Source organism: Anolis carolinensis, unplaced genomic scaffold, assembly GCF_035594765.1.
Source record: "Anolis carolinensis isolate JA03-04 unplaced genomic scaffold, rAnoCar3.1.pri scaffold_19, whole genome shotgun sequence".
In the NCBI taxonomy this organism is placed as follows: domain Eukaryota; kingdom Metazoa; phylum Chordata; class Lepidosauria; order Squamata; family Dactyloidae; genus Anolis; species Anolis carolinensis.
In genome coordinates, this window is record NW_026943829.1 from 1,510,617 (window position 1) to 1,536,527 (window position 25,911).

The 25,911-nt window shown below is 43.5% G+C and overlaps 2 protein-coding genes across 10 annotated transcripts in view; both read right to left on the reverse strand.

Annotated features, from left to right (window-relative positions):
• Positions 1 to 1,773: 1,773 nt before the first annotated feature.
• LOC103280842 (ankyrin repeat domain-containing protein 35) lies at positions 1,774 to 13,262 on the reverse strand. 3 transcript variants are annotated; one of them, XM_062966329.1, is made up of 10 exons: positions 12,902 to 13,257; positions 12,648 to 12,685; positions 12,208 to 12,528; positions 11,999 to 12,078; positions 8,240 to 8,345; positions 7,689 to 7,835; positions 7,043 to 7,103; positions 5,762 to 5,928; positions 3,073 to 3,174; positions 1,774 to 1,913 (listed from the first exon to the last, which is right to left on the reverse strand). In XM_062966329.1, the coding sequence occupies exons 1-10, from the start codon at positions 13,035 to 13,037 to the stop codon at positions 1,794 to 1,796; spliced, it is 1,278 nt and encodes a 425-aa protein (XP_062822399.1). In that variant the 5' UTR covers positions 13,038 to 13,257; the 3' UTR covers positions 1,774 to 1,793. The 3 variants fall into 3 exon arrangements, with proteins under 3 accessions (XP_062822399.1, XP_062822398.1, XP_062822400.1); XM_062966328.1 differs by having other exon boundaries at positions 11,999 to 12,528; XM_062966330.1 differs by lacking the exons at positions 1,774 to 1,913; positions 3,073 to 3,174 and having other exon boundaries at positions 5,792 to 5,928; positions 7,612 to 7,835; positions 11,999 to 12,528; positions 12,902 to 13,262.
• Positions 13,263 to 13,614: 352 nt separating this feature from the next.
• The window catches only part of LOC134294711 (inner centromere protein-like), a 43,479-nt gene continuing 31,182 nt past the window's right edge, over positions 13,615 to 25,911 (reverse strand). For all 7 annotated transcript variants that reach the window (XM_062966321.1, XM_062966320.1, XM_062966323.1 and 4 more), the window contains 4 exons: positions 25,416 to 25,464; positions 24,489 to 24,522; positions 20,973 to 21,120; positions 13,615 to 13,915 (listed from right to left, as the gene is read on the reverse strand). In XM_062966321.1, the coding sequence (XP_062822391.1) occupies positions 13,734 to 13,915; positions 20,973 to 21,120; positions 24,489 to 24,522; positions 25,416 to 25,464 (413 nt within the window). In that variant the 3' untranslated portion in view covers positions 13,615 to 13,733. The remainder of the gene's footprint in view (positions 13,916 to 20,972; positions 21,121 to 24,488; positions 24,523 to 25,415; positions 25,465 to 25,911) is intronic.

Consider the following 25,911-nt stretch of genomic DNA (forward strand, 5'->3'; position numbering starts at 1 on the left):
ATTATTTCAACTTCTGCAGAAACTCTACAAACTAGGTCACAATTTCAGGATATTATAACCCAATTTATTTCTGAACAGATTATTTACACTTTCAGCTATTCAGAGTATTGAAGGAACTAGCGGAAGTTATTTCAGAACCACTGGCAATCATCTTCGAGAGTTCTTGGAGAACAGGAGAAGTCCCAGCAGATTGGAGGAGGGCGAATGTGGTCCCTATCTTCAAGAAGGGAAAAAAGAACGACCCAAACAATTACCGTCCGGTCAGCCTCACATCAATACCAGGCAAGATTCTGGAAAAGATCATTAAGGAAGTGGTCTGCAAACACTTAGAAACAAATGCGGTCATTGCTAATAGTCAACACGGATTTACCAAAAACAAGTCATGCCAGACTAATCTGATCTCTTTTTTCGATAGAGTTACGAGTTGGGTCGATACAGGGAATGCCGTGGATGTAGCATATCTAGATTTCAGTAAGGCCTTCGACAAAGTCCCCCACGACCTTCTGGCAAACAAACTAGTAAAATGTGGGCTAGACAAAACTACGGTTAGGTGGATCTGTAATTGGCTAAGCGAACGAACCCAAAGGGTGCTCACCAATGCGTCGTCTTCATCATGGAAAGAAGTGACAAGTGGAGTGCCGCAGGGCTCCGTCCTGGGCCCGGTTCTGTTCAACATCTTTATTAATGACTTAGACGAAGGGTTAGAAGGCACGATCATCAAGTTTGCAGATGACACCAAACTCGGAGGGATAGCTAACACTCCAGAAGACAGGAGCAGAATTCAAAACGATCTTGACAGACTAGAGAGATGGGCCGAAACTAACAAAATGAAGTTCAACAGGGACAAATGCAAGATACTTCACTTCGGCAGAAAAAATGGAAATCAAAGATACAGAATGGGGGACGCCTGGCTTGACAGCAGTGTGTGCGAAAAAGATCTTGGAGTCCTTGTGGACAACAAGTTAAACATGAGCCAACAATGTGATGCGGCAGCTAAAAAAGCCAATGGGATTTTGGCCTGCATCAATAGGGGAATAACGTCTAGATCCAGGGAAGTCCTGCTCCCCCTCTATTCTGCCTTGGTCAGACCACACCTGGAATACTGTGTCCAGTTTTGGGCACCGCAGATGAAGGGAGATGCTGACAAGCTGGAAAGCGTCCAGAGGAGGGCAACTAAAATGATTAAGGGTCTGGAGAACAAGCCCTATGAGGAGAGGCTTAAAGAGCTGGGCATGTTTAGCCTGCAGAAGAGAAGGCTGAGAGGAGACATGATAGCCATGTACAAATATGTGAGGGGAAGTCATAGGGAGGAGGGAGCAAGCTTATTTTCTGCTGCCCTGCAGACTAGGACACGGAACAATGGCTTCAAACTACAGGAAAGGAGATTCCACCTGAACATCAGGAAGAACTTCCTCACTGTGAGGGCTGTTCGGCAGTGGAACTCTCTCCCCCGGGCCGTGGTGGAGGCTCCTTCTTTGGAGGCTTTTAAGCAGAGGCTGGATGGCCATCTGTCGGGGGTGCTTTGAATGCGATTTCCTGCTTCTTAGCGGGGGGTTGGACTAGATGGCCCTTGAGGTCTCTTCCAACTCTACTATTCTATGATTCTATGATTCTATGATTCTTGTTTTCAAAGATTTGCACCAACTATTGATGATAAGCTTGGTGTCCATCATTACCATCCTTGGATTTCGGATTGTCCAGTTGGTGAGACCAGCGCACCGAAGCACATTGGGAACATCAAGGTCCATACTGATGGAACGCCATGCTCACCCAGCTTGCACCGATCCTCCTGTTTACATGAGACTTGGACCAAGAAATTGGTCCAAGAGTTTGGAAAATAAAACCGCGGGTGAATCTATCCTTTCCGCTTGCAAGCATTGAAGGGCATCTCTGTTCCGGAGAGAGCCAGATTCCTAGACAGAAACAGTATACAAGGCAATCAGAAATTTTATATACCGTATATACTCGAGTATAAGCCGACCCAAATATAAGCCGAGGCACCTAATTTTGCCACCAAAAAACCTGGGAAAACACTGACTCCAGCATAAGCCGAGATACCAATAAAATTACATCAATTGAGGCCTCAGTAGTTTAAATGTTTTTGAATCTTTACATCAAACTGTAATTTAAGATATGAGTGTCCAACTCTGATTCAATCATTATTTTCATCTTCTTCAATGTAAATGTGCTTATGTATCCTTTTAATAATAATAGAGTGAAATAATAAATGTAATAATAATAATAATAATAATAATAATAATAATAATAATAATAAATGCAGTAAAATAATAAATGTAATAATAAATAGAGTAAAGAGTTGTTGTATGTCTTTCGGGCTGTGTGGCCATGTTCCAGAAGCATTCTCTCCTGAAGTTTCACCCACATCTATGGCAGGCATCCTCAGAGGTTGTGAGGTATTGTCACAACCTCTAAGAATGCCTGCCATAGATGTGGGCGAAATGTCAGGAGAGAATGCTTCTGGAACATGGCCACACAGCCCGAAAGACATACAACAACCCTGTGATCCCGGCCATGAAAGCCTTCGACAACAAATAGAGTAAAATAATAAATGTATTAATAATAATAAAAATAGAGTAAAATACATGTAAAAGTAACCACAATAATAGAGTAAAATAATAAATATAACAATACCAATAATAATAGAGAAAAATAATAAATATACCATATATACTTGAGTATAAGCTGACCTGAATATAAGCCCACCAGGACCCTCACCCAAGTATAAGCCAAGGAGGGGTTTTTTTTTCAGTCCTAAAAAAGGGCTGAAAAACTAGGCTTATACTCGAGTATATAAGTAATAAAGCAAACATTTTGCATACATCCCCAAATCTATTTAATTCCACTCTGCAATTTATCATAATGGATTTGAATGAATATTCGTGGAGATACAGAAGGTGTAGAAAGAGGATCCAGAGCAATAGCTTGGGTTGTTTGTTAACATAAATACAATTTAGAAATATTAATATTGATTGCATTAGGAATAATACCATGGATGAAAGTGGGGCAGAGCAACGGTGCAGCCTGCCTTTTTTATGAGCTGAATAGAATTACCTGGGTCCGTCTGGGTCCGTAAATCTGGAACGCATTCATCAGCTCCTTATCTTCCTGCATCTTTGCAAAACAATGTGACGTTTGATCGGACGATGTGGTGCCCTATGGAAGAAGAAGAAGAAGACCATTGTCTGTATGGACGTCATTTCATTGGCAGGCAGAGAGATGACACTCAAAACCAATTTAAGGCAAAATCTATAGGATGAAAAAAAGGATGAAAGGATGAAAAAATTTCGGCCTAGGACAAAACAACAAAACTACCCATCCCAGAAACACTAAACTTGGCATCACAACCCCTCATCCATGCCTCTACGTTCATACAACAAGAAGAAAAGAAAAATAAAGTCCTAATTAGAGGGAGATGAATAATTGTTTTTATCCAATTGCTGCCAGTTAGAAGGCTAAGCTCCGCCCACTTGGTCTCCTAGCAACCTACTCAGCCCAGGGGACAGGCAGAGTTAGGCCTCACTTAGGCCTCTTCCATACTGCATATAAAATACAGATTATTATTATTATTATTATTATTATTATTATTATTATTATTTATTTATTTATTTACAGCATTTATATTCCGCCCTTCTTTCTCACCCCGAAGGGGACTCAGGGCGGATCACATTACACATATAGGCAAACATTCAATGCCTTTTAACATAGAACAAAGACAAGACAAACATAGGCTCTGAGCGGACCTCGAACTCATGACCTCCTGGTCAGAGTGATTCGTTGCAGCTGGCTTGCTCTCCCGCCTGCGCCACAGCCTGGGCCCTTATCTGATTATCTGATTTTAACTGGATTATATGGCAGTGTAGACTCAAGGCCCTTCCACACAGCTATATAACCCATTTATAATGGACTTAATGTAAGGTAAAACCTTTACCCTTTACCTTAACTACCACCAATTCCTCAATACTTTATTTCCCATACCACCAGACTTCGCCACAGCAACGCGTGGCCGGGCACAGCTAGTTTATATATATGTGAACAACCAAGTGTGCATCTAGACCACGCCTGCACAACGTTGGAGTCGTACCGGGCCAAAATTAGATAGCGTAAACCTCTTAGGCCCGCAAATAGCATTTTAGCATCTCACTTTCCTCGTTTTTTATTGTTCTTGGTTGGACTGGATAGCCCATGCGGTCTCTTCCAACTGTATTATTCTATGTAAGGCAGTGGTCCTCAACCTGGGGTCCCCAGATGTTTTTGGCCTACAACTCTCAGAAATCCGAGCCAGTTTACCAGCTGTTAGGATTTCTGGGAGTTGAAGGCCAAAAACATCTGGGCACCCCAGGTTGAGGACCACTGGTGTAAGGTCATTAGGATTGTTTTTGCTGTGTGCCTTCAAGGAGCTTCAGACTATGAGCGACCCTAAGGCAACCCCAGATAGAGCTTTCTTGTGAAGATCAATTCAGAGTGAATTCTCTTCCTCTGGGGCTGAGAGAGTGTGACTTGCCTAAAGCTACCCACTGGGTTCAGAGCTATAGCCCTGTTGTAGATGACGGGAGAGATAACACCAAGAGAGATCCTTTTGTTGAGGTTGGGAAGGATTTTATTTTATTCAGCTGAAGACTCTGGAAGTGGAATCTCTTCCGAAAGAAAACCAGAGCCCCGATCAAGGCGTTGACTTGCCTTTTATACATTTTCAGGCAAAGAACATGCTTTTACATACATCTCGTCATTAGTACGTCACTTCACATGTTTACATACATGGGCATAAATATGCACGATCAGCATTTTCCTATCTTAAGCACTCTAAAAGCCTGTAGCAAGTCACAGATCCCAAGAGAGATCCATCAAGAGGCCGTTCTTGGCCTGTCAAGCTGTACTAGGAACCAATTCACACTGGAATGTATAGAAAACAGGCCACCCTTCTCCCAGCTTGTCCTGTCAGCTTGTGCTTCCCTAAAATCTAACACAGAGAGAGTCTGATTTTTCTACATTTCACTGCTTCTAATGTGCATACAATATATGTCTAAAAATCCATATTTTTCAGTTCCTCATCAGCCCAAGGTTAAAACCACAACACCATGTTAGTCCAATAAACAATCATACTGTTTCCTCAGCAAAGGTGGCCAGCAGAGCCCAACCATGTCATAAAACCAATGTAGACATTAGGCATGTCCAATCGATGAAAAAAAGTTTCAATTCTTGTTTCTAAAGTAGGGGGCGCTGGTGCTTCGATATAGAAAGTATTTCCGATTTTTTCACCCCAAAATTTTGGATATTTCCGAAAATTCGTAATGATTCTAAATGTTTCTAAAATGGCAAATGCGCATGCGCAATCGCTACACACCAGCCTTGTATGGCAATCTTCCATGTGGATGCAGAGGACGTTAGTCCCCACCTTTGCGTCCATCATGGAAGTTTCTGATTGGCCGGGGAGCGGCAGCCATGTTATGCTGCGCTAAGCTCCCATTCAAGGTAGGTTGCAGAAACAAAAAAAAATTTTTTTTAAATATTTTTAAAAATATATTTTTAAAAAATTTGGGGGGGGGGGGAAATTAACGAAACATTAAGAGACAATTAGATAATGGGCCAACAATGGTTCGAATTACATTGCTGGTTGCGCTGTGAGACAATGTCTCGGAATGCGTATCAAAAAGCGAGAACAATCCGAAATAATTCCGATATGCGATTCAAAACGATTTTTTGGACATGTCTAGTAGACATCCCTTTGAGATGGAAAACCTACTTGCACCCACGGGTCAGCTCCCATCTCCACCAAGCAGCAGATGCCTCTCAAAATCCTGTCCTTACGCAGGGCGAGAACTTGCTTAATGTCAAGGGAGAGGCCGGGGATTTCCAAATCCTTCACAAGTGCAGCATGAGCAAGAGCCCCTCCCTGTAACGGTGTTAATCCTGTGCAAAACAGTGTAAAAAGATGGCTGATTGGTGAGGTTGAACGGGGAAGGAAAGTACTTTAATTCATTGGACACAGAGAGGCAAAACTATTAAAGTTTCCAAAGTCCTGGTCTGAGACTCAAAGCACTATACCACGCTGGTCTAGATTGAGATACAAATGTGCAATTTTCCAGAAGATGTCCTCTTGCTAAGACTCTTCGCCTTCATCCCAGAAACTGGAGAAGACATCCCAAAAACTGGACATTCCAGTTTGGTATAGCAACCCGAAGCCGCAGGGGATCCAAACACAGTTATAGAGGGATAGGTACAGTACAGTCTCACTTATCCAACATAAACGGAACGGCAGAACGTTGGATAAGCAAAAATGTTGGATAATAAGGAGGCATTAAGGAAAAGCCTATTAAACATCAAATTAGGTTATGATTTTACAAATTAAGCACCAAAACATCATGTGCGCAAGCGTTTAATGAATGAACTCAGCGTTGACATGGATTGGATTAAGGCTCTTGCACAAGGTCTGATGGATGACTGGCATATATATTCAGCGTTGCACTGTGTTAAATCTTTTATATATTTTATTTTACTATGTTATTAAACTATTTTAATTGTTGTATTATTTTATTGTATTATGATATACTGGTAGTGATCCTGCCAGTTGTGTAAGCCTCCCTGAGTCCCCTTGGGGAGAAGGGCGGGGTAGAAATATCGGAAATAATAATAATTTTACAAAAATGGACAGAAAAAGCAGTTCAATACCCAGTAATTACTATGTAATTAATGTGTAGTAATTACTGTATTTATGAATTTAGCACCAAAACTTCACAATGTATTGAAAACATTGGCTACAAAAGGCAAACTGCGTTGGATAATCCAGAACGTTGGATAAGTGAATGTTGGATAAGCGAGACTCTACTGTATGTAATTTTCAAGGTGGTGCTCTCACCCTAAGATTCCTTCTGTTTGCTCTGAGGATGTCAGGACTTCAGCTCACCTGCTCTACACTTGGCAATATTTTATAGATAAACTTTCTTATTCCAATGCAAGGTGGATAATAAATAAAGTATTATTATTATTAGACTTCAATCCCAACCACAACCCCTTCTTAACCTACCTTGATTGTTGGTTACGTCCACCTCGACGTGGGTGCCATTTTGCTGGCAGCTTTGCAAGACCTATCATTGATATAAAGGAAGAGAGAGTCAGAGGGAGGGCAGGAATGAGATGGAAGGAAGGAAGGAAAGAAGGAGGGAGATAGTTAAATTATATCTCTTTCCATCTTGCGGCTGCAGCTATAATGGTTCTCATTTTGAACTTGAAACTCTGACGTGTGAAGTTACTCTTTTCAATCACCATCCCAACGATATATTCTTTCCACAGAGCTTGCCAAAGTTCATTTTTTGAATGGCAGTTCCCCAAATCTCCCAGTCAGCCACATACATAGCCCTTTACAATTGGACATATCTATCTAGGAATTTGATAGGTCCTCCAGATAATTCTATGGTATTATTCCATAGAGGACCTAACGAATTCCCAGAGAACATACAAATTTCTAGGAATCTCGAGGTCTCCTAATGCAGTTCTATAGTATCCTGGGACTTGACTGATACTTGGCCATATCCACAATTTCTGGTAACTGTGGTCCAACCACGAACATATTCCTCATGGATATGGGTATCTTACTGTATTGTATTGCTTTGTGGAGCAGCATTTATGGATGGGGTGTCGAACTCAACCAGGCCTGTTTCTGGTCCGCTTACTTCCAGGACTGCCAGGTTGCCCTTCTCTGCACAAAGGTGCAACGGAGTCTTTCCCAAGATGTCCTTTGCATTGACGTTGGCTCCCAAGGCAATCAAATCACCGGCGATAAGTTGGTGGTTCTTCCGAGCTGCGATGTGCAATGCAGTCTTGAAGGGGTTAAGAAAAAAAAAAATAGAGAGATGAGAAACATGAATTATGGATATAGTGTTGCCAGTTCTATTACCAACTCTTCCAATTAATCCTCTAATAATGTCATTTGGGGAAGTTAATGGCCAATGCAGTTCATCTCAGCCTAGTTCATGATGATCCACAAGAATGGGATTTCGGGGCCAAAACCCAGAAACTATGATTGTAAAGATTGTAGAGACAATAAGGAAGGAAGACTGTGTGTATGTTCATGTTAGAAGATGCAATAATTCTTGATGATGATGATAATAATAATAATAATAATCATCATCATCATCATCATCACCACCACCACCACCGTCATCTCTGGTGCATTGACCCTGCAAGTCATGGTTCCATTGCAACACTGATCTTCAATCCTCACCTGTTTTGCTGTGTCCTTCTCATCAATTTTGTTCAGATATGCCATCCGCCACGCCAGCGCATAGGCCAGAGCCCTTCTCCCTTGTGTCACAGCCCCGTGCAGAGGTCTAGGGGAGCAAAGGGGGGAAACAGAAGTTGTGTATGACAGGGTGGGATTTAAAAACATCAGCTCCGCAGCACCCTGATTATTGGTGATCCTTTGACCCTCACCAATTCATCCTTGGCCAGACTGCTTGCCTGTCCAGAGAAGCAGTACTGACAAATGACACCTCAGCCGCAAATCAGCTGAACACAGCGGTCCAAAGGCTTTATTCCAAATATATATACAAGATATTTACAAGATACAAAATCCATCGCTCGTTGCAGACATACTTTCTCCTTGCCGTTCAGCAAAGCACACACACTACTGCTGAGAGCACAAAATATATATAGATTTTGTGTTACAGTGTATATGATTATTTATTGTATTGTTTAATTGTATTGTGATATGTTGTTTTATATTTTGCTATATTGTACTGTTCTGGGCATGGCCCCATGTAAGCCGCCCCGAGTCCCCGTTGGGGAGATGGTGGCGGGGTATAAATAAAGTATTATTATTATTATTATTATTATTATTATTATTATTATTCCGCACAGAATGATGAAAGTCCTCTCCGGCTGGAAGTCACGACCTATAGGTTGTTTCAGGCTATCACTCAAACTGTCCTGCCGTTAACACTTAAGATGCTGGAACACATGTCTGGTATACACAGTTGCAAACAGTAAAAACACTTGATTCATCATTTCATCCTTACACCCAAAATAAACCAACAGTGCATCTTCAAAGTGTTATAGAAGGAACATGACGGGCAGCATATTGTAGTCATTTGAGCACTGGTTTGCAACCTTGGAGATTTGGGGCCCAGAGTGTCTACCTTCCCAGACAGTGAATGAGACACAATCAGGAGGAAGGCAAAATCAGAGTTTAATTCTCAATGGCAAGAGAGGATGTCAGCTGAGAAAGCACTCCAAAGAACATGTTACAATTGTGAATATAGAAAATATTTATTACATTTTGAGAGCTGTTCAAGATTCCTGTGCTAGCTCCTAATTCGCCCAGGAAGTGTCCAACTAGGATCCGCTCCCTGATTGGTTGGGGATTTCCTCCAACATCATTGCTGGTTGGTCTGGCATTGGATTATTTGGAAGAGTCCATGCAATAAATCACTCTGTCCAAGAGGTCATGAGTTCGAGGCCAGCCCGTGTCGGAGTGAGCACCTGACAATTTTATTGGGCCCTGAGTCCCTTCGACGATGCCCTGAGTCCCTTCGGGTGAGAAGGGCGGGATAGAAATATTGGATATATATATATATATATATATATATATATATATATATATATATATATAGCCCCTGCTCATTGCTGACCTAAGCAACCCGAAAGATAGTTGCATCTATCAAGTAGGAAATTTAGGTACCACTTATATGTGGGGAGGCTAATTTATGACACCATAAAAATCATCCAGCCGCCATTGAAATGAGGAAGTTGCCATTGCATTGGATGATGAGGCAGCTGCTCCCCTGTGGCTGGAATCAAGCATATCTGCTGGAAGCTGGAAGCTGGAAAAGTTTAAATTGCCTCTGCGTCTGTCTCTGTTCTACGTTATATGGCATTGAATGTTTGCCCTATATGTGTACAATGTGATCTGTCCTGAGCCCCCTTCGGGATGAGAAGGGCGGAATATAAATACTGTAAATAAATAAATAAATAAATAAATAAATAAATAAAACTTATTGATCCACCCCTTAGAGGGTTGCAATCAGAAAGGAATGGGGTGGGGCAATCAATAATGGGTTTAATATTCCAGTTCCTGTGGATACAATGGTGCTAATCCAGATAAACAATGGGTGCTTTAGGGTGACAGCTATCTCAATGGGTGTCACAAGGATGGGCAAAACATTGAAAAGGACCCAGTGGTTCTGATGCAGGCTCGTAGTATGTTTTTCCAGAGTCTCCCTGGTTCAATGTAAAAGGATTTGGATAATTTGAGGGATTGTTTCCTGGAGTTCGGGGTGTATTGGGCAACATTCCAAGATAATTCGTGAAGGGTTGCTACAGGACAAAGATTTGCTGTATGTCTCAATGGAGACGCATCTCATAATTTATACAATTTGTAATTTGGGATCTAACTATTAGGCATGTCCGATCGATGAAAAAATGTTTCAATTCTCATTTCTAAAGTAGGGGGCGCTGGCGCTTCAATATAGAAAGTATTTCCGATTTTTTCACCCAAAAATTTCGAATATTTCCGAAAATTCGTAATGATTCTAAATGTTTCTAAAATAGTGGATGCGCATGCGCAATCGCCAAAAAAAAAAAAGGGAACCCAAGGGGGGGGGACTTTTACAGGGCTCTCCCGCCCTCATTTCTTGAGCTATCCTCATCAAATTTGCAATGCCCTTGCAAGTTGTGCAAAGATACTTTGAAAACTAGAAATTCCCTTGCTATATTTGTAAGCAAGAAGGACACTGGAAATCAATGGTGTCTCTGGCTATGTAATCCCACAAGCCTCAAACCAATGCCTTCAATTAGAAATGGACCAGTGACCACCACGCCAAGCAATGCCCTGGCAAGGAATGCAAAGATAATTTGAAAACTAGAAATTCCCTTGCTAAGAGAAAGAACCATGTTAGGCTGAGCTAAGCTCCCATTCAAGGTAGGTTGCAGAAACAAAATTTAAAAAAAATATTTTTAAAAATATGTAAAAAAAATTGGTGTGTGTGTGTGGGGGGGGGGAAATAACAAAACATTAAGAGACAATTAGAGAATGGGCCAACAATGGTTCGAATTACATTGCTTGTTATGCTGTGAGACAATGTCTCGGAATGCGTATCAAAAAGCGAGAACAATCCGAAATAATTCCGATATACGATTCAAAACGATTTTTTGGACATGTCTACTAACTATCCCTGATCCTGGTTCAAAAAGGCTGTGTCTGGAATGTCATTCCCAAAAGGTGCCAAGCATTCCAAAGCCTCCATTCCTGCCACTGTCTCCCATTCATTTGGCTCAGTGAGCGATTTCCTTTCAATGCACATATAGGAGACAAATATTTGCCTTCTCAACACGCCTTGTTGAGCCGAAGTAGCTTATCAGATGCTTCTTCTCGTGAATCAATTGTCCCTCGTTCTGCAGAAATCTGCCACCTGTTTGCACCTGTTTGATGCCGTTTGATGATCTCTTTGTGCAGAGTTACTCACAGCTTGAGGTTTGAGAAAACAGGCAGAGAAAGGACCAGGGATAAACATTAGGAGAGAAGTATTCCTTTCCAGACAAAGGGCTACAAATGATTAATTTTTGGAAGAATTGGGAGGTTTTGCAGGAAGGAAGCAAGGAAATAGCCTTGATCCACGATCAATGGTTCCTAAACTTTGGTTCTCTAGCTGTTTTGGACTTCAGTTCCCAGCCAGTTTGGCTAATGGTCAGGAATTCTGGGAGATGATGTCCAAAACATCAGGAAGACAAAAGTGTGGAGGGCAAAAGTCCAAAGAAAGAAACAGAGAGATGAAACAAAAGGGCAGTCACTTGGCAATGTATACAAGCATTGATGCCTCTTTGCTTCCAACAGTCAGGACTATTCAAGGCTCTGAAAGTTCAGTGTCAGCTTGAAGTTCAGACTAAAACCCAGAATGGAGTCTCCATGGTAAAGAAGCCACTATTTATGAAGGTATCTCTACTGTGAGTTATTGAAAGAGGAGCAAAACCAAACCTATCGTCTCACCTATTTCCATGTGGATCTGGCTCAAGAAGCTTCTCCATTGAGATGTTCCTCAGCCGGGCTTCTTCCTGTTGGAGCTGGAACTGGAATAAAGATATCTTTGGAACCTCCTGCTTCAAAAATGACCCGGCGCATGGCTTCTGTGTCCTTCCTTCATTGTTCAAGATGAGATTCCCAGGTGGATCGTCTTTGGTCAGAACTTGGAAACGTACCTTCTGCCAACGTCTTTCTTCCTCGCATTGATTTCGGAAGATGTTGGTCGGAGTTGGACATCCTTCCATCGCTCCACAACCAAACGGATGCCACGAAATGTCTGGGGAACGTGGTTGAAATGGAATAGATTCCCAATGCTCTTCTGATGGTGGGTTTCCAACCCTTTCTATCCAAGGACTCTGAGATTCTGGGGCCGACACTTGTCCGTACGGTGTTGGCATCTGTAATCCAAATTTGGATTGGCTCGCATTTAAATCTTCCTGGAGGACTTCGACCAGGATGTCCAGCTCTTCCACGCTTTTGGAGGCACAATGCCTGTTCTTGAAAAAGAGAAGAAACATTTGAGCATTGGGGTGCGATGGGTTCCAAAATTGCAATAATAATAATAATAATAATAATAATAATAATAATAATAATCCCACTTCTCACTGCCACCTACTTGCTTATGTCTCTTTTTGGAGGAAGCCCTGTTTTTTTCTGTATGGGAAGAAGAAAGAGAAGCAGTAAACACAATTATTAAGCAACTCTTGGCTTGAAAGTCGGGGCCTTTTGATTGCTTCCATGTGTGTCTGTGTGTGAAAGAAAGCGTGCAATGTGTTCATATACATGTACATAATAATTCATGCAACTTCAGCGTGTCATGGAGCCGCGGTGGCGCAATGGGTTAAAACTTGTGCCGGCTGAACTGCTGACCTGAAGGATAGGGTTGCTGATTTGAAGACTGGCGGTTCGAATGGGTGAGTTCCCATCTGTCAGCTCTAGCTTGCGGAGACATGAGGGAAGCCTTCCAGCAGGATGGTAATACATTCGGACGTCCCCTGGGCAACATCTCAGTAGACAGCCTATTCTCTCACACCAGAAGCGACTTGCGGTATGTTCTCAAGTCACCATATATACTCGAATATAAGTCGACCCGAATATAAGCCGAGGCATCTAATTTTACCACAAAAAAAAACTGGGAGATCATTGACTCCAGTATAAGCCGAGGGTGGTAAATTTCAGAAATAAAAATAGATCCCAAAAAATTACATTAATTGAGGCCTCAGTAGGTTAAATGTTTTTGAATATTTACATCAAGCTCAAATTTAAGATAAGACTGTCCAACTCTGATTAAATCATTATTCTCATCTTCTTCAATTTCAATGTGCTTATGTATCCTTTTAATAATAATAGAGTAAAATAATACATGTAATAATAATACTAAATACAGGAAAATAATACATGTAATAATAAATAGAGTAGAATAATAAATGTAATGATAATATACTCTTGTATACCATGAGGGCTGAATGAACTGAATTTGGGTCGTAATACTATTTTTAGTTACTCATCCCTGAAAATTAAACTGGACAAAAGGCTCTTGTTCTCTTCCTCTCACAAATAAAGACAAAACATCATAGAAAACCTTAAGAGTTTCAAATAGAAAAAACTTTATTAACATTATAAGGTGAAACCAGTTTAAAATATCAGTTTTAAAATGTTTAAAATATCAAACAGCTCTGAAATATATCACCATCACTTGAAATTAGATGATACAGTCTGGGAATGGTGGAGAGTTCCAAAATGCAGAACTGGTGCGTTTAAAATAGCGTGGTTTGCTCTTATAGAAGATTTCTTCCAGGTTTGGACATTTCACAACACCAAATAACCTCCTGACATTAGATGGATTGTAATATTGGTGCATGACAGCTTGGGTCAGTTGATTTCCTAGGAGAAGACAACACAATATTACTAGCATTAGGAATTATTTATCTAAGATGCATGCTGTATTGTTTCAGAGCTCTTAAAAGGAGGCGGCACAAATTTGAAGGACAGGTTGCTTACCTGTAACTGTGTTTCTTCGAGTGTACTCTGTGAATTCACACTAATGGAGAACGCTGCGCCTGCGCAGGCTCCAACGGATACTCTTCCAAGCTAAAGTTTGAAATTTGGCGGTAACCCCGCCCCTCTTCCCGGAGGGTATAAAGGGCGCCCTCCGCGCCCGCTCTCCAGTTCCTACGCCGCAAAGGCAGCGAGAAAGGGAGAGGTTTGCCTGTGGGGAAGGAAGGGCGGGATTGTGTGAATTCACAGAGTACACTCGAAGAAACACGGTTACAGGTAAGCAACCTGTCCTTTTTCTTCGTGTACTCTGTGAATGCACACTAATGGAGACTAGCAAGCTAAGGTGTAGGTAGGTGGGATAGCAAACCCGATAACCAGTCTAGTGTCCAAACACATTTATTGAGCACAAGGTGCAAAAAAACAGGCAAATGCAATGGTCAAGTAAGCGATGCAATAGCATATAGTGCAATAAAACCGATCCTTGTGTTAGGATCCATAACACAATCATAATATAGTAAGTAGGCAATAGTCTGTAAGAAAATACAGAGGTAGGCATAAACTCATTCTCAGAAAACAGAGGGAGAAGCATTCAAAAATTAAGTTTCAGTGCAGTGGGTAAGTATAGTACACAAGCACTATGTTAAAGAGACCCTGAGCACATTGAATACAAACGGGATGGATGACAACGGTCAGCCTGTAAGAAGGATAAACCCGAAAAAAAAGGGTTTGAGTAAGGCAACAACATTAGGTAAGGCAGGAGGAGAGGACGGACCTGGCAAAAGCCGAGTCCTTGAGGTTCTTTGAGTCCATCCGGTAGTGTGAAACAAAGGTGGATGGAGTGGACCAGATAGCCGCTCGACAGATGGAGTCGAGAGGGACGCCCCTCAGGAAGGCCGTAGAGGTGGAAAGGCCCCTTGTAGATCTAGGGCAGATCGAAGAGGGGGGCTGGCGTTTGGCTAGCTGATAAGCGAGCTCAATGGTCTGAGCAATCCAGTGTGAGAGTCTTTGGGAAGAAAGAGGTTCGCCCAGTTTGTGGGTAGCGTAGGCCACAAAGAGTCTAGGTGACTTACGTATGTCCTTAGTCCTGTCCTTGTAGAAAAGGAGGGCTCTCCTGACATCGAGGAGATGGAGTTTCCGTTCTAGAGAAGAAGAAGGATTGGGGAAGAAAGCAGGAAGTATTATGTCCTGGTTCAGATGAAAAGCAGAGACCACCTTAGGTAGGAAGGTGATGTCCGGGCGAAGGACAGCCCTGTCGTGGTGGAAACGGAGGTAGGGTTCGTCCACCCGGAGAGCAGCCAGTTCCGAAGGCCTGCGGGCAGAGGTGATAGCGATGAGGAAGGCAGTCTTCCAAGAGAGAAGGTGAAGGTCTGCAGAGGCCATGGGTTCGAAGGGAGCTGAAGCTAGTTGAGAAAGGACGAGTTCGAGGCTCCATCCGGGAGTCGGAGGTTGGACTGGAGGATGCAAGTTGTTGTAGCCTCGAAGGAAGGTCTTAATGAGGTTGTTAGAAAAGAGAGAGGGTTGTCCCTGACGTTGGAAATGCCAGGAGAGAGCAGCGAGATAGGATTTTATCGAGGCCAGAGAAAGTTGACGATCCGCAAGGGAAAGTAGAAAGTCCATGACCAGCGGGATCGAAGTAGAGGCGGGATCGACGCGTCAGTCCCGAAGGAAAGTTTGGAATTTTGCCAGCTTGTAAGCATAGGCTTTCGATGTGGCCGGTTTGTGAGCAGCGCGAAGGATCGCCTGCAGGTCTGGGTGGAGAGAGTTTAAGGAAGTATCCTCCAGGCAGTCAGGTGCAGGGATGGGACGTCGGGGTGGAGAACCTGTCCCTTCTGTGAAGATAGTAGATGAGGGAGAATTGGGAGGGTGCGGGGGGGATCCGCACACATCCGGAGCAGCGTGGGATACCACGGCTGGCGTGGCCATGCAGGGGCGATCAGGATGGCCGATGTCGGTGTTAGATAGAGTCTCTCTATCACTCTCGAGATGAGAGGGAAGGGAGGAAAAAGATAGACGGGTTCGAGAGTCCAGTCGAGGAGAAACGCGTCTCCGAGACAGCCCGGAGTCGAGTTTGGAGGTAGTCTCGCTCCGAATCGAGGAAGTTGAGCGTTCGAGGGGGAGGCAAAAAGGTCCAGAGCTGGCCAGCCCCAATCGTCGAAGACGGATTTCAGGATCTCGGGATCGAGACGCCACTCGTGGGGGGAGGTCGTTATTCTGCTTAGAGAGTCTGCTAAAGTATTTTGAGCCACCGGAAGGTGAACTGCCGACAGGGTTATGTGTCTCGCTATGCACCATAGCCAAATGTCCATCGAGAGAGCCATGAGTTTTCTCGAGCCCGTACCCCCTTGTTTGTTGATGTAGTACATGGCTACTACGTTGTCCGTTTGGATCAGAACGGTCTTGTGGGGAAGAAAGCGGGCAAACGCCCGGAGGGCTTTGAAGATTGATAACAGTTCTAGAAAGTTTATGTGGTGAGACCTCTCTTGGGTGGACCACAGGTCCCTGACGGTGAGGTTCGACATGTGGGCTCCCCAGGCAAAATTGGAGGCGTCGGTCGTGATGGTGACTGACGGAAGGGAGGGATGGAAGGGAAGTCCCACACAAACATTCGCTGGGTCCTGCCACCAGCGAAGGGAGAGGCGAACCTGGTTCGGTACCGTGAGAAACATTGAGCTCGGGTGCCGATGGGGTTTGAAAGAGTCTATGAACCATCTTTGGAGAGGTCTGAGACGTAGTCTGGCAAAAGGAGTAACCATGACCGTGGAGGCCATGTGACCCAGGAGAACTTGGACCGCGTGGGCTCGGATCCTGCGGTTGCGAAGGAGGAGGGAAAGGTGCTGTTGAAGGGCTAGGAACCTGTCCTTCGGTAGGGAGGCGGTTTCCGTGATGGAGTTGAAGAGAGCTCCGATGAAACGGATTTCTGTGGTTGGGAGGAGTTGAGACTTTGAGACATTCAACTGAAGGCCCAGCCGTTGCAGGAGAGAAAGAGTCTGTGAGACATGGTTTTGAAGGGATGAGGGATCGGACGCGACAATCATCCAATCGTCCAGATAAGGAAAGACCATAATGCCCTGTTTCCTGAGGTGCGCTGCCACCACGGCGACCACCTTTGTAAAGACCCTTGGGGCCGTGACGAGGCCGAAAGGGAGAACTGTGAACTGGTAAGATTGTCCCAGGAGCTTGAAGGAAAGGAAGCGTCTGTGGGATCTTCGCACCGAGACGTGGAAATACGCGTCGCGTAAGTCTATAGAGGCGAAGAAGTCTCCGTGTCGGAGCATCGGGAGGATGGAGGCTACTGAAACCATTCGAAATTTTGAAGGCAGAATGAAGAGGTTTAGAGCCCGGAGATCGAGGATAGGCCGAAGGCCTCCGCCCCGCTTGGGAACCGTAAAGTATCTCGAGAAGAAACCTCGAGTGTCCTGCTCGGAAGGAGAAAGCTGGATTGCGCCCTTCGCCAGAAGGGAGTCGACCTCGGCACATATTTCCGGTGAAGGGTCGGTGTGGAGGATGTGACCCGTGGGTGGCAAAGTTTCGAATTCCAAGGCATAGCCGTCTCTGACAATGCGAAGAACCCAGGCATCTGAGGTGATAGACTCCCATTCGCGGTAGAAAGGAGCTAGGCGGTCGAGGAAAGAGCAGAGAGGAAGGATCTGGTCGGGGCCTAGGAACGGCATGGTAGTGGCAGTAGTAGTGGAGATAGAAAGATCCCCGAGAGAGTAGGCGTTAGGGTTGTGGCATGGCTGCAGGACCTTTGCCCCGACCTTTCGGGACCTGGTGCTGGCGGTGAGGTTGTTGCTGATGACTGTGGTGACTCGAGCTCGACGAGCGTCGAAACGGCTGGTGACGAAAAGGCTGAGGGTAGCGACGGTACCGTTGCGGGAACCATCGGGTCCGCTGAGCCTGAGGTTGATCGGTCCCGCACTTTGTTGCGAGAATCTTGAAGTCGTGATTGGACTTAAGTTTGTCATCAGTACCAGAATTGAAAAGGCCCTGGGTGTCGAAAGGAAGGTCTTCGATCACTTGTCGAGAGGAAGAAGAGAGTCCTGAGGACCGAAGCCATGCATGCCGTCTGATCGCGACCGCGTGGGCTATCATTTTTCCGGCGGTATCACCGGTATGCTTAGCCATTTGAATTTGGTGGTGTGCGAGAGAGTCCGCCTCCTGTTGGAGGGTCGAAAGGACTGATCGGTCTTCGTCAGAAAGTTTGGCGAAGAAAGGTTGGGCTTTCTCCCAGAGGATCTGCTGATAAGCGCCCATGCAGGCCCCGTAGTTTGCCATGCGGCAAAGGAGGAGAGCACCGGAGTATAGCTTGCGGCCTACCGCATCGAAGCGTTTGCCCTCTCTGTCGGCCGGGGAGTTGGATTGTCGACCCGACGATTGGGAGGCCTTTACCACCATGGAGTTTGGGTCAGGGTGATGCTTGAGCCATTCCAGGGTTTCGTCATCGGTTCGGTACCAGGCCTCTATTTTCTTAGAGGTTGGAGGTATCGAAGATGGAGTCTTCCAAGATGCCTGGATGACGTCCAGGAGGTATGGAAGAAAAGGCAGCAAGGTGGCCGGCGGGGCTTGGGCTTGAACCCTCTTGAAAACGGGGTCGGTAACAGCCTTTGAAGTTTGTTTAATTTCCATCCCCAGAGCGTCTGCCATTCTGACCATCTGGTCGGAGAAAGCCCGGATATTATCCGTCGGGGAAGGTGGGTCGACCTCGTAGGCGTCGTGAGGCGGGGAGAGGTCGAGACCGAGAGAAACCACAGAGGCGGAGAGTATCGACTCGGGGCGTTCGATATCGGGGTCATCCTCCTCGGGCCCTTGAGGGGACCGGGGAGGAGAAACGAGCACAGAGTCCTGATGAGGCATAACCCCAGGAGCAGGGAGAGCCGGCTGCGGAGGAACGCTCTTGGACGCGGAGGCCTGGGCGGCGCGGGCTAAGCGCGTCATCTGTCTACCCCTCTCAGGTGTTTGAGCCGGGGGGAAAAGTTCTTGTCGAGCCGGAAGACGAGATGGTGCCGGCTGGGGAGCCTTAATAACCGTCCTGACCGACCGGTCGGGGGAGGCTTGAGCGTCCACATCCGAGGACTGACCATGAGGAGAGGAAGAGGAGCGGAGGCGTTGTGCCGGTTGGATAGGAGAGGATCTCCTAGAGGAAGGCCCAGAGGAGGGGACGTCCTTCTTCGAAGACGCTGAGGAGGACGACCTCTGGATCATTCTTTTCTTTGCTGGGGGTTGTTTCGACGCGACCCTCAGCGATTTTCCCGGCGTCGGGGGAATCGGGCACACAGCTGCCGAGTCAGATTGAGCCCGTCTGGATTCCTCCTGAGCCCTCTTGAAGGCAATCTTCATGGCGGAAGAAGATGGCGGCGCAGCCAGGCGGGATCGAGTGGAAACGGCCGAAGCCACCGAACTCGAAGTTGATGAAGGGCCCATCTTGCCCGATCGGGTGGATACCGTAGCGGTGGTCACCGTGCAGGGCGGTTTGGTCGGTCGCGGTCTCGAGGTTTTCGAGGTTTTAGATGATACCGACGGAGCAGGCCTGGACGCCATCGAGGCTGAGGTGGAAGTGGAAGCCTCAGGAGCAAGAGTTCTTTCGTAAAGAGCTGCACGGAGCCTCACAGCTCTATTTCTTCTGGCCTGAGCTGTAAAGGCCAGGCAAAAACGGCAGGTACCGACGACGTGGCTTTCGCCAAGGCAGAAAAGGCACTTAGCGTGGCCGTCGGAATCTGGAATCTTAGCGGCACACTGAGTGCACCGTTTAAAACGCGTGGTTGACATAAGAACGAAGAGTCCGAAGTGAGCTTTGCGGCGGAAAAAAAGGAACTGGAGAGCGGGCGCGGAGGGCGCCCTTTATACCCTCCGGGAAGAGGGGCGGGGTTACCGCCAAATTTCAAACTTTAGCTTGGAAGAGTATCCGTTGGAGCCTGCGCAGGCGCAGCGTTCTCCATTAGTGTGCATTCACAGAGTACACGAAGAAAAAAGGAAGAATTAACTCTCTTTTCCCCAACCAGTTTAGAAAAAAAGTTTGTCCTTTCTCCCTCAAGTCAGTTTGACACAGAAGGCTGCAATGACAACCAAGACTGAAGTCACAAAGAATATGCAGGTTTGATTGAAAATGTTAGAGAATCATTGCTAGAAGCAAAGGAGAATATCTGTGCAGATTGAATTTAACAGATTTGGTCTGTAGGAGAAACAGACTTAATGAATTGTACTCTTTTCATATGTCCTGGAGTCAGGTGTATGAGATGAAAACACAATGTAACAATTCTTGCAATGCATTCAGATTTGGTCATTAAGAAGTGAACACATGCATGTATAACCCCCAAAGCCGTAATGCATGAATGAGCTACTTTCTAACCCTTTAAAAATTGTTTTGAAAATTTTGAAAAAGAAAAAACCACTTTACCAATAGAACAAATTTCAAACACAATATATAAAATAAAATGTCTAATTTTCTAACCCATGACAAATATTACATGTTTATATATTCTTATATTAGCTAAGGTTGTAGTCTTTTGAATACCTTAAACAGAGCTAGAGGTCATGGTTATGAAGTTTCTGGGAGTTATCATCGAAAAGTACCTTACCTAAATTCTCATATTAAATTTCAGTAAATCCAGATTTTCTTCTAAGTAAGCATTGTTAAGACCAGATTTGGAGACTCATACATTTAAACATTAAAAATGCTCTGGATCACACCGAACACTCATTTAACCCAAACACGGTTCCAGAAAGCTGTCAAGAACAAATGCCTTACCCAAAACTGTTTCTCCAGAACTGTCCCTCAGTGATATAATATACAGGGAGCCTACTTTGATTTCATGGTAAATGTCAGTTGGTAGACACATCCTATATGAATCTGTCTATCATCAGATTGTGGTTATTGCAGCAACAATAAAAATAGGGAAATGCTCTGCCACCATGCAAATGAGTACCAGATGAATTAAAAACTTACCAGAAGCCCATGCAGGGATTGGCTTGCGTGGCTGGCTTTCATCATCTGTTGAGTCATCACTATTCAAATCCATCCCATAATCGTCAATGTTAACCTTGGGGTGCTTGTGGCTCTGTGGTGTCATCTCATATGAATTACAAGGTGAGTTCTGGACAGAAAGGTACATTTGATTACTGTATTTAAGACCAGATAATCTTAGATAAGTTGTAGCAACATGGTAGAATCTCAAGCATGCTTCTGAGAGGTTCCATCATTTTTCAAACAATAAGTTACTTATTTTCTCTTCCAGTAAAGTTAGACTGACACCACCGCTACTTTCTTTTAAAAGGCAAATAAAGTATTTTCTATTCCAATAGGCATTTCATGAGTGACTATATAAGACACACCTTACACTTTGTGCTGGATATTGCTAATTTTTGTGCTTGTATGTGTGTGTGTTGAAAGATGTATCTTTCAATGTTCCAAGCATTCAAATCTGAGAAAAGCATACCTTCTTTTAGACTTTATACACAATCTTTATAGGTAGTCTGCTAGTGGCATTCTTGTTCCATAAGCCAATGACTACATGCATCTTGCCCCATTTTAATGACATTAATGGAATTAAGTTGATGTTTTTATTTTTGATACCTTTTTTGAAATATTTTTATTAGAGTGAAATTTTCCAAATAAATAAAATATAAAAACCCAAGTGCTTAGAAAAAAAGAAGAGAAAGGGAGAAAAAAAGAGAAAAGAAAAACAAAAAAGAAAAGAAGTTGCTGAGTGTTACAAAAAAGCAGTGGTAATAACAATAAAAAATTAAAAAAGGATATACTTATTGACTTCCATCTACTTTATGGTGTTGGGTAAAAACTTTCCATAGTCCTGGTATATTTGATATTTTTCCTTCGGGCATCCCTTTTCTTTAACCATTTCACTTAAGGAACAACTATTTTTCTTCTATCCTCATTCTTTCTTGTTTCAAATTAATATTTTCATCTTTTCATTTTTAAGTAGTCTTTGAACAATGATAGTTTATGCAAGGATAGTTTATGCCAAATTGTGGAGAGACAAAGAAGTACTGGCAATGGATCAATGGATTTTGAAAATAATGGAAATCATGAATATGGATAGGCTAACATATCTGCTATCAACAAATAAGAGAAAAGCAAAAACCCTAACAGATTGGCAATTGTTATTTTTGATACCTATTGCATAGAATCATAGAATAGTAGAGTTGGAAAAGACCTCATGGGCCATCCAGTCCACCCCCTGCCAAGAAGCAGGAAATCGCATTCAAAGCACCCCCGACAGATGGCCATCCAGCCTGTTTAAAAGCCTCCAAAGGAGGAGCCTCCACCACAGTCCGGGGCAGAGAGTTCCACTGCCGAACACTTCTCAGTCAGGAAGTTCCTCCTGATGTCCAGGTGGAATCTCATTTCCTATAGTTTGAAGCCATTGTTCCGCGTCCTAATCTGCAGTCTCTCTTTTCCCCAACCAGTTTAGAAAAAAAGTTTGTCCTTTTCCCCTCAAGTCGGTTTGACACAGAAGGCTGCAATGACAACCAAGACTGAAGTCACAAAGAATATGCAGGTTTGACTGAAAATGTTAGAGAATCATTGCTAGAAGCAAAGGAGAATATCTGTGCCGATTGAATTTAACAGATTTGGTCTGTAGGAGAAACAGACTTAATGAATTGTACTCTTTTCATATGTCCTGGAGTCAGGTGTATGAGATGAAAACACAATGTAACAATTCTTGCAATGCATTCAGATTTGGTTATTTTAAAATTTATATATTGTAATTTTATATTGTATTTAATTGCTTTTTAACTGATTTTATGTACTGTTGATTGATTTTGTATAGGCATCTAATTGTGCCAGGGTTGTAAGCCACCCTGAGTCCCTTCGGGTGAAAAGGGCGGGATATAAATATTGGAAATAAAATAAATAAATAAATATCAAATGCTGACTTGTGTTACTGAGGCCAGACACAGTGTAAAGAGAAACATACATTCACACACGCAACCGTAGGAGTGGGAAACATTGGCAGATTTGGGGCCAGTTCTGAGAGACACACAGGATCAACAAACACAACCAAAATGTTCGGTTTTGTTTTTGAAAACTGCAACTCAAAGATCACTATTAGTTTTTGTTTTTTTAAAAGGGAAAACCTGAAAAGGAATTCTTTCAACCAAGCAAAATCTGTGCTTGATTGAAACCTTAAAAAACCTTAAAAAAGAAAGAAATATTAAACACTCTTTCAGGAGAGTTTTCTAGTTTAGTTGTTTTGTCATATGATTATTTACTGCCCAAGAGCGGACGTAGTCTTCATGCTTGAACTACAATTCCCAGAAGCCCAATCCAGCACAGTTTATTGAAGAGAACTTCTGATAGCTGTAATACTCAAATGCTGTATGACTCCCATACAGCAATTCTAGTGAACAGGACAAATGGCCTGTTAGGCTCAATGTAACCTGTGGATTTCAGGTATCGTCCCTGCTACTCAACCATAATTTTATTTATGTAGAATATTTGCCTGCCACCTTTAAAGAAGCAGCCTTTGACAGAAGAAACCTATGTGTATCAACTGTTCCAATAATGATCATAGAATCATACTTGGAAAAGACTAGTCAAACCTTTGCCATCTATTATTCTATGATTCTACGCAGCAAGACACAATCAAAGCACTCCCAACAGATGGCCACCCAGACTGTTAAAAACCCCCAGAGAAGGAGACTCCACTACACTCCGAAGCAGCATATTCCACTGCCAACCAGGTCAGGAAGTTCTTCATAATGTTTAGGCAGAATATTTTCCTGAATTTTGAATGAATTGCTCATGTCCTAGTCTCCAAAAGCAGCAGAAAACGACTTGCCACATCCTCAATGTGACATCCTTTCAAATATTGAAAGGTGGCTAACATGTGCCCTTAGCCTTCTCTTCTCCAAGCTAAACATACCCAGCTTCCTAAACCACTCCATCATATTCTGAGAGTCCAAATGCTGCTGTTGAACAACTCTAACAAATTCTTTCTAATGTTTAGGTGGCGTGTTTTTCTCAATTTGAAACTGTTGCTCTGTGTCCAAGGATGCATAGAATGAATGGAATTTGATATGTTAACTGCCATTGTTCAATGCCACTGAATCTTGGGATTTGTAGTTTGGTGAGACAGCAGCACTCTTTGGCAGAGAAGAGGAAAGACTTTGCAACACTACAACTCCCATGATTCCATAGCATAGCCCGGGACAGATCCCTGTGGTACCACACTAGTCACTTCTTTCCAGGATGATGAGGAAGCATTGGGAAGCATTGTTTAGCCCACGTTTTACTGTTTCTTCATGAGAATATCATAGAGAACCTTGTCAAAGGCCTTACTGAAATCAAGTTATGCTATAGCCATAGAACTCCCTTCATCTACCAAGCTTGTAATTCTATTTTATTTTTAAAAAGATTAGATTAATCTGATTCTTCTAGGTAAGGAGGTACAATATAGAATTATATCTTTAAGCTTTACTTTACCCTCTTTTCAGAACTTACCCCTTGAGAATCAGAAGAGGGATCTAGCTCTGACCTAGGGAGAAAAAACATAAGACATAAATATATAAATAAAACAGTACTATTTCCTTTTTATCATTCTGTCACTAAATACATTAACGCAATGAAATGAAGTGACCAGCGTTGTCAGCTAAACTCTTACCCACATTCTGTATTAGACTACACAAAGCCCTATAAAAGCTCAACAGCTGTCCTGTTTTCATGTGGGAATTTGGAACTCTCAGAAGTCAACGGATTACATTCAGCAGTGCACAAGCAGATGTTAGTTTATCCAACAGCACATTTCTTTAGCCCCCTCCCTCTTATAGCCCAGTGATTCTGCTTTTGCAGCTTGGGGAGTTTATTTATTTATTTATTTACAGTATTTATATTCCGCCCTTCTCACCCCGAAGGGGACTCAGGGCGGATCACATTATAACACACATAGGGCAAACATTCAATGCCCATAAACACATCAAACAGAGACTGAGAGACACACGCAGAGGCAAGTTAACCTTCTTCTGAGGGGATGTTCGATTCTGGCCACAGGGGGGAGCAGCTGCTTCATCATCCACACTGACGACACTTCCTCATTCCAGGTCGTAAATTAGTTAATCTTGCCTCCCCACTTTATAAGTGGTACCTTATCTCCTACTTGATAGATGCAACTATCTTTCGGGTTGCTAGGTCAGCAACGAGCAGGGGCTATTTTTTATTTTTAATTGACGGGTGCTCACCCCGCCACGGGCTGGCCTCGAACTCATGACCTCATGGTCAGAGTGATTTAAGGCAGCTGCTCAACAGCTGCGCCACAGCCCGGCCCCTTTTCAAGCCGAGTTGGCTTGAAAAGGCTGCAAAGAGGGGAGAACAATGTTGCCAGCAGTTTTATTGTAGACTTTAGATACAATCTGAAAATTTTAGTCAACTTACGTAGATTCGGTTGATGTTTCTTCATCTTCTGAATGCACAGCTGCTGGGGCTATAGGTCAAGAAACATAAATATGTTCATTTCTATCATAGCCAGTGTGGTCCAACCGACGGGCCACATGCGGCCCACCAATTCATTTCTATTGGCCCTTGCCCTTTTTACTGGAAAAATATTTTAATTTAACATTTGGAAAAAAAATAGTTTACCCTTCTTACTGCTTTAAGTTTTTAAGAATTCGTTTACTTTCTGGAATGTTTCTGGCCTTCAAATTCCTATACTAAAGTTTGATTGGCCCTTCCGTAACTAAAGGTTGGACCACATTGGCCTATGCAAGAAAAACACAAGAAACTCATATGTGGAGTTTGCTTCCCAATGTTATCAAATCCAAATAAATTGGAAAATGAGTTACAGACTGCAGCACATTGTTGGCTAGGAGTGTAAAATGTTATGAACAGCTCAAAACTATGAGCATATATCAAATTACAATAGAGTCTCACC

What these genes read in the sequence shown, in the direction of transcription:
- LOC103280842 (XM_062966328.1), bottom strand. Translation starts at nt 13,037, where the DNA reads ATGTTGCCCAGGGGACGTCCGAATGTATTACCATCCTGCTGGAAGGCT. An exon ending in CCAGATCCACATGGAAATAG is followed by an intron (nt 8,346 to 11,998) that starts GTGAGACGATAG and finishes TTGCTCCCCTAG; the next exon opens with ACCTCTGCACGGGGCTGTGA. An exon ending in ACGGACCCAGACGGACCCAG is followed by an intron (nt 1,914 to 3,072) that starts GTAATTCTATTC and finishes GTTTCTGTCTAG; the next exon opens with GAATCTGGCTCTCTCCGGAA.